We start from the raw sequence: 16,124 nt of genomic DNA on the forward strand, positions 1-16,124 counted from the left end.
CCCCTACCTATCTGAGCCACTGGACTGCTGTGGCTTTCTCCTAATAGCTCCCCCCTCCCCCAACACCATCCAAAGCAGTTTTTCCTATTATTGAGAGCAACAGCCACAGGGGTACCCTGCATTCACTGCCTATTCACTTTCCATCTCCTTACAGCCACACAGCTACCTGCATTCGAGATGTCACTGCCTCCCTCTAACTCTCCTCTATCAGCCCACCAGATGGTTGCAATGCAGTCTGTAGGGAGCTGCAGCTGGATGCATTTCTCGCTACTAAGACAGAATCAGATTTTATTGTCATGAACAAGACACGAAATTTGTTGTTTTTCACTCATCAGATACACGGGATATCTTCTTGATTTCCCATATTTTGCAGGAGGAGCACTCTGCTATCCTAACTGCCATTCCCTCTTCTCTTGAAAGAAAAGAAAAAGCTTAGTTAAATCTCACCTCAGCTTCCTGTAGCTCTCAAACCAAAGGTTACAATAGCAAATTGGTACCCACGAGTCCCAGTTATGCCTGCCTTTTTGTTTGCTTTGTTGCAAACCTACACAGGCAAGGCCCTTCAACTCTTCATCTGCTACTCTGACAACTGCATTGGTGCTGCCTTGTGCACCCATGATGAGCTTGTCAAATTGATTCACTTTGCTACTCACTTTCACCCCGACCTCAAATTCATTCAGTCCATCTCTGGCAAATCTTTCCCCTTTCTTAATCTCTCTGCCTCCATCACAGGAGACAAACATTCTACAGACACGTTTTACAAACCTGGCAAGTCGCAAAATTACCTCGACTACACCTTTTCACACCCAGTCCCTTGTAGGGACTCTAATCCTGTCTCCTAATTTCTTGGTCTCTGCCACATTTGCCCCAAAGACTACGTCTTCCATTCCAGATCACCAAGAGATTCCCCCTTCAAAGAATGTAGCTTCCCCTCTCCTATGTTCAACTCAGCCCTTATCTGCATCTCCTCCATTTCCCACACCTCTGCCCTGGCCCCATCTGCCTCGAGACCCAACAAGAACGAGATTCCCCTTGTCATCACCTACCACCTATCATCCTCCATAATTTCCATCACCGACAACATGATTCCACCACATCGTCCCCTCTCTGCCTTCCTGAGGGACCATTCTTTCTGTGACTCCCTCATCCCTTCCCAGTTATCGCCCCCTTGCACACAGGAAGTGCCACACTTGCCACCACAACTCCTCCCTCACCAACATTCAAAACATCAAAGAGTCCTTTTAAATGAACCAATACTTGTGAATCTGTGGGAATCATCCACTGCATCCAATGCTCCCGCTGTGGCCTTTATATCGGAGAGACTGTACATACATTGGGAGGCGGTTTTTGCGGAGGACCTTATCACTGTCCACAGTAACAGTGGGGATCTCAAAGCGGCCAACCCTTTTAATTCTGTGCCCATCTCCCAGACTAACATGTCTGTCCATGGCCTCATGCACAGACAAACCAAGGTCACCAGTAAATTGGAGGAGCACACCTAATATTCAACCTGGGCACTAACCGAATTCTCCAATTTCTGCTAGACCACTCCCCACTCTCTCTCTTTTCTATCCCTCTTTCCTCCAGCTTGCCACCACCTTCCCTCTCCATTCCTCCTCCTCCTCCTCCTGTTTTCTCTTCTGCCCTCCCTCCCTTATCCACCTATTCCCTTTTGCTTGTGGGCCTGTGCTCCTCCCCCTGCCCCTCTCACCCATCATTTTATTCAGACACCTGCGTACATTTTGCTTATAATTTGATGAAGGGCTCAGGCCTGAATCTTTGGTTGTGTATCTTTATCTTCGCTATATGAAGTTCGCTGTGTAACCTGCTGAGTTTTTATGTCTGTCACTGCATCTGTAGACTTTTCATTCAAAGACCACAATACTTCTCCTCACCAGGCACTTCTTCTCAGCCTGGATCCAAAAACCTTACCTATTCCATCTTACTAAAGCCTTGTTTCCTCCAAAGAGCAGGTGTCACTCCCAAGCCTGACCAATTACTCCACCTCCTCCCACTGAAGCCTCTCAAGCCATAGACTCCAAGTCCCACTCTTACACCAAGTCGCTCCTACAATGGCAGCCCCACTAGAGCTTCCCTTCAGTTTGCTGTGTCACCTGACCCTTTTCAAACACTCTTTGCTGCTGCCTCTGTTCACTATCGCTTGTTAGCAACTGGAGACTTTAATTTCTTTATAAACTCCTCCCATGCTCTCACCAACTCCTTGGACCCGAAACTCACCAACAGCAAGACTCGCCTTTTTGAAAAAAATACCAAAGCAAATTATTAAATTTTTATGATGTGGGGTTTTTCTATCAAGGCAAGGATCCTTTAACTACCCTCAATCGAAGCGTGGTTGAATCATTCATTCCCAGTGAGATTGGCCCACTTCATGCAGCATTGAAAAGTCAATGACATTGCTGGGTCACCAGCAGGTCAGACTGGGCTAGAACAATACATTACCTTCCCCGAAGGACTGAAGAACACCATATGGAACAATACTGAAGTTTTTGTGTTCTCATTATTACTAATAACTCATTTCTTTCATACATGATACTCAGCCTATCAACCAAATTTGAATTCCACAGTTGCATTACAAAGATTTAAATTTGGGTTTCTGGTTTATTTTTCCAGGCCTCTGGATTATTAGACCAGTAACATTAACTGTTACACGCATCATTTCAATATCGAAGATTCAGCAAAGATAATGGCTAACCATATATTCACAAGTATGGAAAAACTATATTTTTCTTTATTTAAGTTAAATTCACATCAGTTTAATATGTTTAAAAAAATACACACACACATATTTATCAACAGTTATAAAAAGGTCATCAGGGTGATTGGGATTTATTGTGACTTGACTTGTGATCCATAGCCCTCAGTGAGAAAGATTTCAGATTTATTGTCAGAGTACATACATGACTTCACATACAATCCTGAGATTCATTTTACTACAGGTGAGGCAGAATTACCCACTTATTGGTAGTGCAAAAAAAAACTGTACACAGTGTATACATGTAAACAAATAAAGAACTACAAGCAGATAACAAATGTAAACAAACTGACTGTGCAACAGAGAGAATTAAAAACAAAATCAATAAAGTGCACAATTAAGAACCTTAAATGAATCCCTGATTGAGTTTGTTGTTGACGAGTCTGATGGTGGAGGGGTAGCAGCTGTTCCTGAACCTGGTGGTGTGAGTCTTGTGGCACTTATATCTCTTTCCTGATGGCAGCAGTGAGAACAGAGCATGTGTTGGGTGGTATGAATCCTTAATGATTGCTGCTGCTCTCTGACAGCAGTGTTCCCTGCAAATGTTCTTGATAGTGGGGAGGGTATTGCCTGTGATGTCTTGGGCTGTGGCCACTACCTTTTGGAGGGTGTTATACTCAGGGGCACTGGTGTCCCCATTCCAGTCTGTGACACAGCCAGTCAGCATATTTTCAACCTGTAGAAATTTGCCATGGTTTCTGATGCCATATCAAACCTCCACAAACTCCGGAGAAAGTAGAGGCGCTGAAGTGTCTTCCTCACGATGCTATTAGTGTGTTTGGTCCAGGAAAGATCCTCTGAGACAGTGACTCCCAAGTACTTAAATTTGCTTACCCTCTCCACCTCCGATCCCACAATGATCACTGGATTGTATATCTCTGGCTTTCCATTCCTGAAGTCAATAATCAGCTCCTTAGTTTTGGTGACACTGAATGCAAGGCTGTTGTTGGTGCACCATTCAGCCAAGTTTTCATGCTCCATCCTGTATGCTGACTTATCATCTTTCCTTATACAACCCACCAGCAAATTTGTATTTGGTGTTATTGTCGTACCAAACCACACAGTCATAGGTGTTAAGTGAATAGAGCAGGGGGTGACGAACATAGCCTTGTGGTGCTCTGGTACTGATGAAGATTGTGGAGGAGATGTTCTTACTAATCCTCACTGATTATGGTCTGGAGATAATCCAATTGCACAATGGGGTGCTACCTTCCAGGTTTTGGAGTTTGCAGATCAGTTTTGAGGGAATGATGGTGTTAAATGCTGAACTTTTGGTCAAGAGCATCTTTGAGAATGCATCTTTGCTGACCAGTGAGATGGCATCTGGCCACAGACCTGTTGCTGTGACAAAGCATGACACAGATTTACCACATAGACAAACTGGAATGGATCCATGTCATTGCTCAGACAGGGGCTGATCTGCTTCATCCCCAGCTTTTCAACACACTTCATCACTGTTAATGTAAGAGCTACTGGTCGATGGTCATAAAGGCAATTTACTACAATTTTCTAGGGCACTGGTACTATTGTCACCTGTTTGAAACAGGTGGGTACCATGCCCTGCTGGAATGTGATATTGAAACTTTCCATTAATATATTGTTAAATTGGTTAGCACAGATTTTAAATACCCAGCCAGGTACTCCGTCTGGGCCTTATACTTTCCTCGGATACATTCTCCTGATGGCAGAGCGCACATCGTACTCAGATACGGACATTTGATAGAGACATTTGCAAGACCTAGCTGGGCTGGTAAAGGTTAGTGTGGGCACAGAAATTTCACAAGGGGACAGCTTATCATACAATAAAACTTGGGTTGTACATGATCTAGCACAAAACACAATGGAATAAAGAATGTGCAAAAGAAATTGAACTGTGAAATTTTGATAGCAGAGGGGACCTTAAGAGGAGGTGCCTGACTTTCTGAAATAACAGCATAAATAGATATTAACATAAAGGAAGCAAACATTTTCACATTCTGACAGATATGGAAGAACAGCAAGATAATATTCAAAATTAAATAAACTTCAGTTGGCCATAATCTCATGAGCAAATTAAATATTTTCTTAACTAGCATGAAGTCAGTCCAACATGGGATGAAAATGACATGTCACTAAATGTCAAGAAAGATAAAGGAGAAAGTGAGGCAGATAATGAGATTGATATTTGAACAAAGAACAGCACAGTATAGGACTTACTTTCAGTCCTCAAAGTTCTGCCGACTTACATATTCCTACCAAAAAAAAATCTAAACCCTTCCTACCTTGTAACCCTCTATTTTTCTTTAATCCATGAGCCTGTCTAAGTCTTAAACATCCCTAATGTTTCAGCCTCCACCACCACCTGGCAAGGAATTCCAGGCACCCACGACTACCTGTGTAAAAAAAACTTACCCCCCATGTCTCCCCTAAACTTTCCTCCCTTCACTATGTATAATGTCCTTTGTGTTTGTTAATTCCTTTGACTCGGGGAAACAGATCAAAAGAAAATTAACTAAAAAGATAATTAGCACTTAATTATACACAGGTTGATCAGAGCCTGGAAGTCATTACTACTAAACATTAAAGGAATGCCCACAAGTTCTTCAAAGAGAGCTTAGACCATTGCATGAAAAAAGTGCGAGGGATACAATCAGAATAATGTAACAGCTCTAGGCTAATGAGCTAAATCATTCTATTTTGTGCTGTTTCTTTTCTAGAAACAATGTCAATAGGTGTTCATTTTCCTTCAAAACATTGCATCAAGATCCTCAGCAGATGAGTGGAATCCTTGACAAATGTTAAACAAGCTTTCCAAGACAAAAAGAAAACCAACACTTTAAGGGGTACCCATAATAATCCAAGTTGGTTGCATAGTTGTGTCTTATGACTGTTGTAACCAGAAATAAGCTCAAGTCCATTTACAATTTGGTTCTAGGTTAAAGCAGCTCATCAAAATGAAAAGTGTTTTTTACTCTTTAGAACAACTCTTCTCATGCTGAATTTATTTTGGTATTCAAAAATATATATATATGCAGTTCCCATCATAATGTTTGGGACAAAGACACTTTTTTAAACTTTATTTGCCCCTGTGCTCCAGTTTTAAATTTGTAATCAAAACAACTCACATGTAATTGAAGTGCATATTCCAGATTTTATTCAAGGTTATTTGTTTATGTTTTGGTTTGACCACGTAGAAATCATAGCACTTTTTATACATTGTCTGCTCAGATCAGGGTACCATAATGTTTGGGACATTTAGCTTCACCGGTGTTTGTGAGGACTCTTCATTGGTGCAGGTTTAAGAGATAGTCTTGCCTCTAAGCTTTTGATCACCCTTGAGTCTGTAGTTGTTGTTTTTCAACACGAGGACCAGAGTTGTGCCAATGAAAGTTAAAGAAGCCGTTATGAGGCTGAAAATCATGAATAAAACAGCAAGAGACACTGCCCAAACTTTAGGATTATCAAAATCAACAGTTTGGAACATCATTAAGAAAGAGCGTACTGGTGAGCTCGGTACCATAATCGCAAAGGCACCGGTATTCCAAGGTCTCAATTGCTGATGACAGAAGAATCCTCAAACTGTCCGACAGATCAGAAACGCTCTTCAGGAGGCAGGTGTAGATGTGTCCATGACCACTGTCTGCAGAAGACTTGGTGAACAGAAATACAGAGGCTACAAAGTAAACCATGGCAAAAGTGGTCTGCTTTGTATCTTGGGCAGTTCCTTTATACCTCAACACTTTGCTCTTGCCATCACTCTGATACAGGTTAATCTTGGTTTCATCTATCCATAAGATCGTTTTCCAGAATTCTGCAGGCTCTTTTAAATTCTTCTTGGCAAACTATAATCTGGTAATCCTTTCACTGCCATACTAGTGGTTTGCATCTTGCAGTGAAGCCTCTGCCCCCTAACTCCCCAAAAGCTTAAAGCAAGTCTATCTCTCTTGTACCTGTACTATTGAACCAATTAAACATACCCGAGTACTCACAAACACCTGCGAAGCCAGATGTCCCAAATATTATGGTGCCCTGAAATGAAGGGACTATTTTTAAAAAGTGCTGTAATTTCCACATGGTCAAACCAAAATGTATACAGATAACCTTGAATTAAATCTGAATGTGCACTTTAATCACATGTGAATTGTTTGATTACAAATTTAAAACTGTGGAGCACAGGGTAAATAAAGGAAAAAAAGTGTCTTTGTCCCGAACATTATGAAGGGCATTGTATATTTATAATAGGGTGACAGAGTTTTGGTGGCAGGGCAATAATTTATCCTGGGTTAAAAATTGCTTAGTATGTAGATAACTTTAAAAAAATGGTTTATGACCCAATCTGCAGCTGACTTAAATTAACAATATGATAAATTAAAAGCCCATATACATTTAATAAGAAACAAATGTAATCTGATTTGAGTAGTTTAAAGAAATTCATTTTAAATCTGTTAATTACAGATATGAATCAACCTCCTGTCATTCTGGCTCATGGTTTAGAATAGTCAGGTTTCTCAGTCCTCATTAACCTGTTAAAAATTACATGCCCTGGAAAGTTTGTGAAGGACAACTCTGATATCATGGCACTACATAACATCATAATTTTAAGAATTATTAAGTATTCAACTTTAGCACTGAAATCAGATTTTATTTTGTGTATTTTAATAATTTTATGTCCCCCAAGAATGAGAAATTCTCACCCTGAGGAACTCCATTACCACAGTTAAAATCCACAACCTAATCAGTAAAATGTCAAATGTTATTACCTTATAGAAATAATAATAAAAAAGAATTAAGTCAAATACTGCAAGATTTACTGCTAAATTCATCATTTCCTTTTTGTTGCATGCAACTTTAAATAGTTTGGCTTTAAAAAGGAAAAAGACTAAGAACAGGAAGTGTAACCAGATAAGTAAAATAATTAAGTTTTTAATTTCAAGTTATCCTTGAAATTCTGGATGTACCCAAATGTCTTGAACTGCAGCTATCTTAATGATGCTACGTCTTTATTCAGAACCCTATTTGTCAGTGTGTATTGTACAGATACTCACTCTTGCAGTCAATGAATTGTTGGAATAGCTCAGAGCAGTCCCCTCCACTCTTTAGCCGAAAATGCTCTGTTAGAAAGAAAGAACCTTCAATTAAGTACTTGGATAAAGTTTCATGCTGAACAAACATGAATAACTCCCTTCATAGAAGCAATAACTGAAAGATAATTTTTTTTCTCACAACAAATAATGAAATTCACAAAACTGGGGTGAACATAATGCAATGGGACATATTGCGTATTAAATGGATTTGCAGACCAAATTCACATTTGACATCTCACCCCACCACAAATTCATTTATCGATCAAAAATACAGCCATTTCACTTTTAAACTTCACTCCTTTGCTTTAGTCTACAACTATCTGAAAATTGCACCACCAGCAGGTCAGTACAGACCTTAAATGATTAATTCTTAGATTAAAAAAAAGGTTCCTGATGTCATAGCATTTAAATCAGCTTCATGTCCACAAGAAACACACAGCCAAGCAATCAATACAGATTTTCTGATTTAGTATTTTTAAAATATCAGACTTGTGAGATTTGAACTAACAGGAAGATAATCACTTTTTGAAGGCCATAAAGGATGTTGAAAAATTAAAGTTCAAATCTCAATCCCAGCTCTTCCAAGATCCAAAGCACAAATCTATTCATATTTTGGTATTTGCTTATTGAAACAGCACAAGGCTTATGTAGAAAATTAATGTACCATAAGATGTGCTGTTCTGAGATTCACACCAAGGGCTTTAATGCTGAAACAGATCATGGTTTATACCTGTCTTTAGTCTGAGCAGACAATGAATCCCTGAAATGGGAAAGTGTCCCATTTCTCTGCACTTCACTTCCTCTCCTCAATGAAGACAAAACTTAATACATTTTTAAAAATTCAATCTTATCAATAGTCCCATCAGTAAGTTCTTTGGTTTTCATTAATAGTTTCTTAAAAGTTGCATTGGTACACTACCTTTATCAGTGTTTCCATTAATTTTAGATAACAAGTCATCAACTTGGATTCCTATTGTTACCAAAACAAAAAATTCACTTTAGTTCTAATAATGGATGGTCGTCTTACAGTTAACAACAGCATGAAACAAACCATTTAAATAACTATATCTGGAAGCATTGTAACACACTTGCAAAAAGGACAAAACATCTTCTTTATGGCATTTAACACTGACTGAAGTACAAAGACATGAAAGGTGATAAAAATGCCCAGAACTAAACCTAACATCATCTTAGCTTTTGTAAGATTTACTTTTAATGCAAGAAAATTTACTCCATTTCAAACTATGCTTTTCTCAATGTGTTTATGAAATGATTTCTTCCATCATTCTGTTATCAATATTAATTTTCCAGAGATAAAAGCACAAATGAAATATCATGCAACTTATTACGATTCCCAATTATTTAAAACCCATCAATAGGCAGAAAAAGTCAAGAAAAACAAAGCCAAATTTGGATTGGGATTAAAAGAAATGTTCAGTACTGACAAGCACAAATTTTGTTATTTCTGGAAATGTCATCAGCTTAAAGTATTACCTGTTTTTCTTTACACGTTCTAATTGATCCTCTGTATATTTAGAGATGGTTTACAATATTAATTTTGTTTATGTAACTTAAGTGCAGATATCACCTTGATATTTTGGAGAAAAAAAATATACAAAATAGAATCTGCAAGAATGAGAGAACCGACATCATTCTCAGCTAAACATTAATCCTAATATTTTAACGGCATCCTAAAGCAATTTTTTAAGGCAGAATCACCGTGAATGTGTCGTGATACAAGAACCATGAATAGTATAAAACACTAGAAATAGAAGTACTGGTATTTTCACTGTTACCTTTCTGAAGGAAATAAAATAAATGAAAAGAAAGAATTGGAGGAAAGAAGCAGTAGAGTAGGATGAATTGAAATAAAAACAATGGTGGACAAACTCAGCAGATCAAACTTTATAGAGCAAAGATAAAGTTAAATAACCAACATTTTGGGATTGAGCCTTTCATTAAGGTACGAACAAAATATGGGCAGGTGCCTGAACAAAATGGTGGGGGAGGGGGCAGGGGAGGAGCACAGTCCCACAGGCAGGAGGTAATAGGTAGATTAGGGAGTGAAAGGTGCCAAAGGATGATTAATAGGAAGGGATGAGTGGACTAAGGAATCACAGAGGGAGCAGTCCCGACGGAAGGTGGAGAGGAAAAGATGTGTCTGGTGATGGGAACATGTTGTAGGTGGAGGAAATTAGGAAGGGTAAGGTGTTGGATACAGAGGTGGTAAGGTGGTAGGTGAGGACAAGGGGAAACCTGTTTTGTTGAATCTGGAGGCCAGGGCAAATGAGTAGGAAATGAAGAAGAGGGAAAGGGCTGAATTGATGGTGGAGGAGGGGAAGCCATGATTTTGGAAGAAGGAAGCCATTTTGGTTATTGTGGACTAGAAGAGCTCATCTTGGGAACAGACACGATGGAGACAGAAAAATTGAGAGAAAGGAATACAATCCTTGCAGGGGACTGAGTGTGAAGAAAGTGCAATCAAGGTAATTGTGGGACTTAGCGAGTTTGTAAAGAATGCCTTCAGGAAGCTCATCTCCCAAGAAGGAGACAGAGAGAGATCAAGAAAGGGGAAAGTGTCACTGGAGATGAACCAAGTGAATTTGAAGTCGGAGTAAAAGTTGGCAGCAAAGTGAGTGAAGCTGTCGAGCTCATCACGGGTGCTTGAGGTTGCCCTGATGTAGTCGTCAAAATTGGGAGGAAGAGTTGAGGAGCCTTGGTTGTACAGGCTGGCAGCATGGGTTGCTACACGTTTCAACACCCTCCACCTCCCCCCTAACCTTCCCTGCCCTCCACCTTCCACCACCACTCTCTTACCTCCCCAATGCTCCACCTCCCCCTTCTGACTTCCTCGAACTATCATCTCCAATCTCTGACCACCACAATCCTCCATCTTTGATCTCCTCAACTCACCATCCTCTCCCTTTGACCTCCCTTACACTCCACCTCCTCCACCACACTGACTCCCTCTCTGACCCTTGCTTGGTTTTTCCCCACCTCTCTGAGAAACAGAACGCATTGTCCTCAGTAGAGACCTTACTTTTGTCCACTTCCATCCTTAACGAGTTCTGTGCATGCCACCACGCCGAACTCTTTTTCCATCATCTTGGTCTCCTTGCCCATTTCCACGACCATGACTCTCCACCCCACCTCCCCCAACTCAAGACCCCTTCTCTTGCTTCAAGCCTTCTTCCTCCTCCTGGACACCTCGCCCAGCCAACAGTCCGTTTTGGATCTTTTTATTTCCAATTGTCGCCGAGACATCAACCATCTCAACTTCACCATTCCCTCTCTTATTCCAAACTCCTGACCTCTGAACGCTCTCTCCTCTACAATTCCAGGCTCACTATCAAACCTGCAGACAATGGTGTTACTATTATGGTCTGATACACTGACCTCTACCTTGCCGAGGCAAGACGACAGCTCTCAGACACCCCTTCTACAGGACCCCACTACAGAACATCAAGCCACAGTCTCCAGTTCTATCTCTAACCTCATCACTTCTGGTCACCTCCTTCCTACCTTTTTGCTTCCCATCCCTATATTGCCCATTTCTACCTCCTATCCAAGATACCCCATTATCCAGGTAGACCCATTCTCTCTGCATGCTCTTGCCCTTCTGAACTAGAATCATGTTATCTCATCTCCATCTTTTTTCCCATGGTCCAATTCCTCCCATCTACATCAACGATATCCTACATGCCCTCCTTCTCTTCAATGACTTCCAATTTCCCAAACTTGATCGCCTCATTTTCACTATGAACATCCAATCTCTTTACACATCCATCCACTAAACAGAAGGGGTCAATGCTCTTTGTTTCTTTCTTGACAACAAAAACTTAACCAGTCACCCTCCATCACCACCCTCCTTTGCCTAGCAGAACTTGTTCTCACCCTTAACTTCTCCATTGATTCATCCCCTTCCTCCAAATCAAAGAAGTTGCCATGGATATCTGAATGGGTCTGAGCTATGTCTGCTTGTTTGTCAGCTTTGTAGAGCAATTCATGCTCCAAGCCTCCACAGACAAGGCCCCTCAACACTTCCTCCGCTATATTGATTACATCGATGCTGCCTCATTCACCCTTGATGACCTCGTCAACTCCATTCATTTTTCTGCACCCCAACTTCAAATTCACTTGGTCCATCTTCCAGCAACACTACCATTTCTTGATCTGCCTCCATTTTGGGAGACAAGCTTTGTACATGAATTTTTTTTACAAACCATCTAACTCCCACAACTACCTCAGCTACACTTCTTCTCATCCAGTCCCCTGCAATGTTTCTTTTCCTTTCTTTCAATTTCTCTGTCTCTTTTGTATTTGGTCTTCCAGTCCAGATCATGCAAATTGACTTCCTTCTTCTAAAAACATGATTTCCCTTCCACCATCAACTCAGCGCTGACCTGCATCTCCTCCATTTCCCATTCATTTGCCCTGGCCCCCTCTTTCCCAGATGCAACAAAATAGGATTCTACTTGCCCTCACCGATCACCCTACCAGTCTCCATATCCAACACATTACTCTACCTAATTTCCCCCGCCTATAACATGATCCCACCACCAGACATATCTTCCCTCTCCTCCCCTCTCTGCCTTTCATAGGGACCTCTTCCTCTGTGATTCCTTTGTCCACTCATCCCTTCCTATTAATTGCCCCTTGACATCTTCCCCCATGGTTGCGGGAAGTGCCACACCTGCACCTACACCTCTTCCCTTACCACTGTTCAGGGGTCTTAAAAAGTCCTTCCAATTGAAGCAAAAGTTCACTTGTTTATCCGTGGGATTCATCTACTGCATCCAGAGCTTCCGTCATGGTCTTCTCTACATCAGAGAGACTGAAAGCATGAAGGCAGCCTGGGAGATCGCCTCGCTGAGTATCTTCGCTCTGTCTGCATCATATACTGTCAAACCAAGACGACACGTAAATTGGAGGACCAACACCTAATGTTCTGTCGAGGCGCTCTCCAGCATGATGGCATTAACATTGACTTCTCTGGTTTCTGCTAGCCTACTCCATGTTCTTCATCTCTCTTCTCCATCTCCCGTCTTCTTTCCTCCAGTTCTCCACTCCTTTCCCTCTTCATTCATAGCCATCGCCCCCCCCCCCCCCCCTTGTTTGCTGGTGTGCTCTCCTTCCCTTATTCACCTCTTACCTCCTGCCTGTGAGACTGTGCTCCTCCCCTGCCTCCCTCTCCCCTTATCATTTTGTTCGGGCTCCTACTCACATTTTCTCCGTACCTTGATGAAAGGCTCAAGCCAAAAACGTTGGCTATTTATCTTTGGCTCTATAAAGTTTCATCTGCTGAGTTTTTCCAGCATTGTGCTTTTATTTCAACCACGGTATCTGCAGATTCTCGTATTTTACTCCTAGTACCATGAATTGAGTAGCTCTTTCTAAAGCTAGCGCAGGGATAATGAGCTGAATGATTACCTTTGTACATCAAGATTCTATAATTTGGGTTACACTATGAGATATGTAGACACTAGATTATATGCGCTGGATGGGTCACGTCTCCAGAATGGAGGACCATCGCCTTCCCAAGATCGTGTTATATGGCAAGCTCTCCACTGGCCACCGTGACAGAGGTGCACCAAAGAAAAGGTACAAGGACTGCCTAAAGAAATCTCTTGGTGCCTGCCACATTGACCACCGCCAGTGGGCTGATAACGCCTCAAACCGAGCATCTTGGCACCTCACAGTTTGGCGGGCAGCAACCTCCTTTGAAGAAGATCGCAGAGCCCACCTCACTGACAAAAGGCAAAGGAGGAAAAACCCAACACCCAACCCCAACCAACCAATTTTCCCCTGCAACCGCTGCAACCGTGTCTGCCTGTCCCGCATCGGACTTGTCAGCCACAAACGAGCCTTCAGCTGACGTGGACTTTTTACCCCCTCCATAAATCTTCGTCCGCGAAGCCAAGCCAAAGAGATTATTAAGATATATTATTATTCAGGTTATTAACAAAATAATAATTAAGAAAATGCAAATTCAAACTCACTAAGGTGAATTTAAAAAGAAAAGTGAATTAAAAAAAAGGTACATACAAAGCTGTTAATTTGTCTGATCAACAGCCTCTCAGGGAAAATAAAATTCTCCCAACCTAACCAAAGTCTGACAAGAGTACAATAATAGATAGAACTTAACTTCTGATTAAAAGTCAAGAGATTGGTGAGCTATTAGTCAGTGATTTTGTTTCTCACTCACCACCATTTGCAGCTATGAAGTAGTTGGATTGAAGTAGAACTTTTCATCAGCTTCACAATGATGAAGTTCAGTGAAGTCGAATTTATTCAGAATCAAAAGAGAAAACTGCACAATTCTACAGCCTCTACAGAAAGTGCAATCTATATGACGATGATCAAGGAGATTGTTCCCACAATAATAATACAAGAATCACTGATTTCACGAAGAACAGATTATGGAAAATTCAGATATAAAAATGCTTTCAACAATGTACAGATTTTAAAAACCGTAAAGCCCTTGGATTGCTCTATCAAGCCCCAGGGATAGATATTAACTACTTTGGAGACCCTTGGACTAAGCACTTATTCAGAAATTCTAATCCCTGGTTCAAGACTCCGCTACAAGAATTAACATACTATCTACATCTGATATGTCAGTCCTGTAAGAATTCTTAGTTTTAATGAGATTATTGCTCATTTGTAAGAGTGAATAAAGGTAGATAAATCACCTGGGCTGGATATGATAGTCCCTCAAAATGCCCTTAATCACAGATGAGGTGCCAGAGGATTGAGGGAAAGCTCATGTTGTCCCATTGTTTAAAAAGAGGCTCCAAAAATAAACCAGGTAATTAAAGGTCGGTGAGCCTGACGTCAGTAGTAGGTAAATAATTGGAAGGAGTTCTGAGAGACAGAATATATAAGTATTTTGACAGCCATGGGGTAATCAAGGACAGTCAGCATAGCTTTGTGCTTGGTAGATAATGTTTAACAAATCTTTCAGTTTTTTTTTTATTTATGAAAGAAAGACTGTAGATGTTGTCTACATGGACTTTAGAAAAGCCTTTGACAAGGTCCCACATGGGAAGTTAGTTCAGAAGGTTCAGACACTAGGTATCCATGGAGATTTTGTAAACTGGATTTGTAATTGGCTGTGTGGGAGAAAACATTGTTGTAGTGGAAGGCTGCTTCTCAGACTGGAGGCCTGAGATTGGTAACATGCCTTAGGGATTGGTGTTGTTTGTAGTCTATATCAACAATTCGGATGATAATGTGATAAATTGGATCAGCAAATTTGCTGATGACATAAACATAGGAAGCATTGTGGACAGCGAGGAAAATCTTTAAAGCTTACAAAGGGATTTGAACCAACTGGGAGAATGGGTCAAAAAATGGCAGATAGAATTTAATGCAGACAACTGTGAGGTGATACATTTTGGAAGGGCAAACCAAGGTAGTAAATGGTAGGGCACTGAGGAGTGCAGAGGAGCAAAGAGATCTGGGAAAACAGATACATTGTTCCCTGAAGGTGGTGTCGAAGGTGGATAGGGTTGTAAAGAAAGTTTTTGGCATCTTAGCCTTTATAAATCCAAGTATTGAGTACATGAATTGGGACGTTATGTTGAAATTGTTTAAGCTATTGGTGAGACCAAATTGGAGTATTGTGTGCAGTTCTGTTCAACTAACTACAGGAAGGTTATCAATATGATTGAAAGAGTGCAGAGAAGATTTATTAGGATGTTGCAGATCTTCAGGAGTTGAGTTACAGGGAAAGATTAAACAGGTAGGACTTTATTCCTTGGAGCAAAGAAGAATGAGGGGAGATTTGATAGAGGTTAACAAGATTATGAGAGGTATAGACAGAGTGGATGCAAGTAAGTTTTTCCACAGATTGAGGGAGATAAATACAAGAGGTTATAGTTTTAAGATGAAAGGGGAAAGGTTTAGGGGGAGCATTAGGGGAAAATTCTTCACTCTGGGAGTGTGGAATGAGCTGCCATCTAGTATGGTGAATATGGGCTAAACCTTGAATTTTAAGAATAAATTGGATAATTACATGGATGGGAGAAGTCTAGAGGGTTATGGAATTGGAGCAGGTCAATGGGACTAGTGAAATAATGGTCAGCACAGAGTGGAAGGGCCAAATGGCTTGTTTTCTGTGCTGTAGCGCTCTACGGTTCTATATGGGTTCAGTTTTCTCAACTTCTCCTCAAACTGCACATGGTGAAATCTGGAGCAAACAAAGAGATGATGGAGGAACTCAGCTGATCAGGCAGCATCTATGGGCAAAAACGTAATTTCTTGCATTCTCTCAATATGGCAACTTC

General features: G+C 40.9%; 1 protein-coding gene across 10 annotated transcripts in view; it reads right to left on the minus strand.

The window, feature by feature from the left end:
• Window positions 1-16,124, minus strand: part of slmapa (sarcolemma associated protein a) — a 173,928-nt gene that overhangs the window by 74,448 nt on the left and 83,356 nt on the right. For 6 of the 10 annotated variants that reach the window (XM_069939606.1, XM_069939603.1, XM_069939612.1 and 3 more), the window contains exons 12-13: window positions 8,756-8,806; window positions 7,798-7,863 (exon numbers count right to left, since the gene is read on the minus strand). In XM_069939606.1, coding sequence (XP_069795707.1) covers window positions 7,798-7,863; window positions 8,756-8,806 — 117 coding nt within the window. The remainder of the gene's footprint in view (window positions 1-7,797; window positions 7,864-8,755; window positions 8,807-16,124) is intronic. The other 4 variants (XM_069939609.1, XM_069939605.1, XM_069939610.1 and 1 more) reach the window with 1 other exon arrangement.

The sequence above is a fragment of the Narcine bancroftii genome, chromosome 5, assembly GCF_036971445.1.
Source record: "Narcine bancroftii isolate sNarBan1 chromosome 5, sNarBan1.hap1, whole genome shotgun sequence".
Taxonomy (NCBI): domain Eukaryota; kingdom Metazoa; phylum Chordata; class Chondrichthyes; order Torpediniformes; family Narcinidae; genus Narcine; species Narcine bancroftii.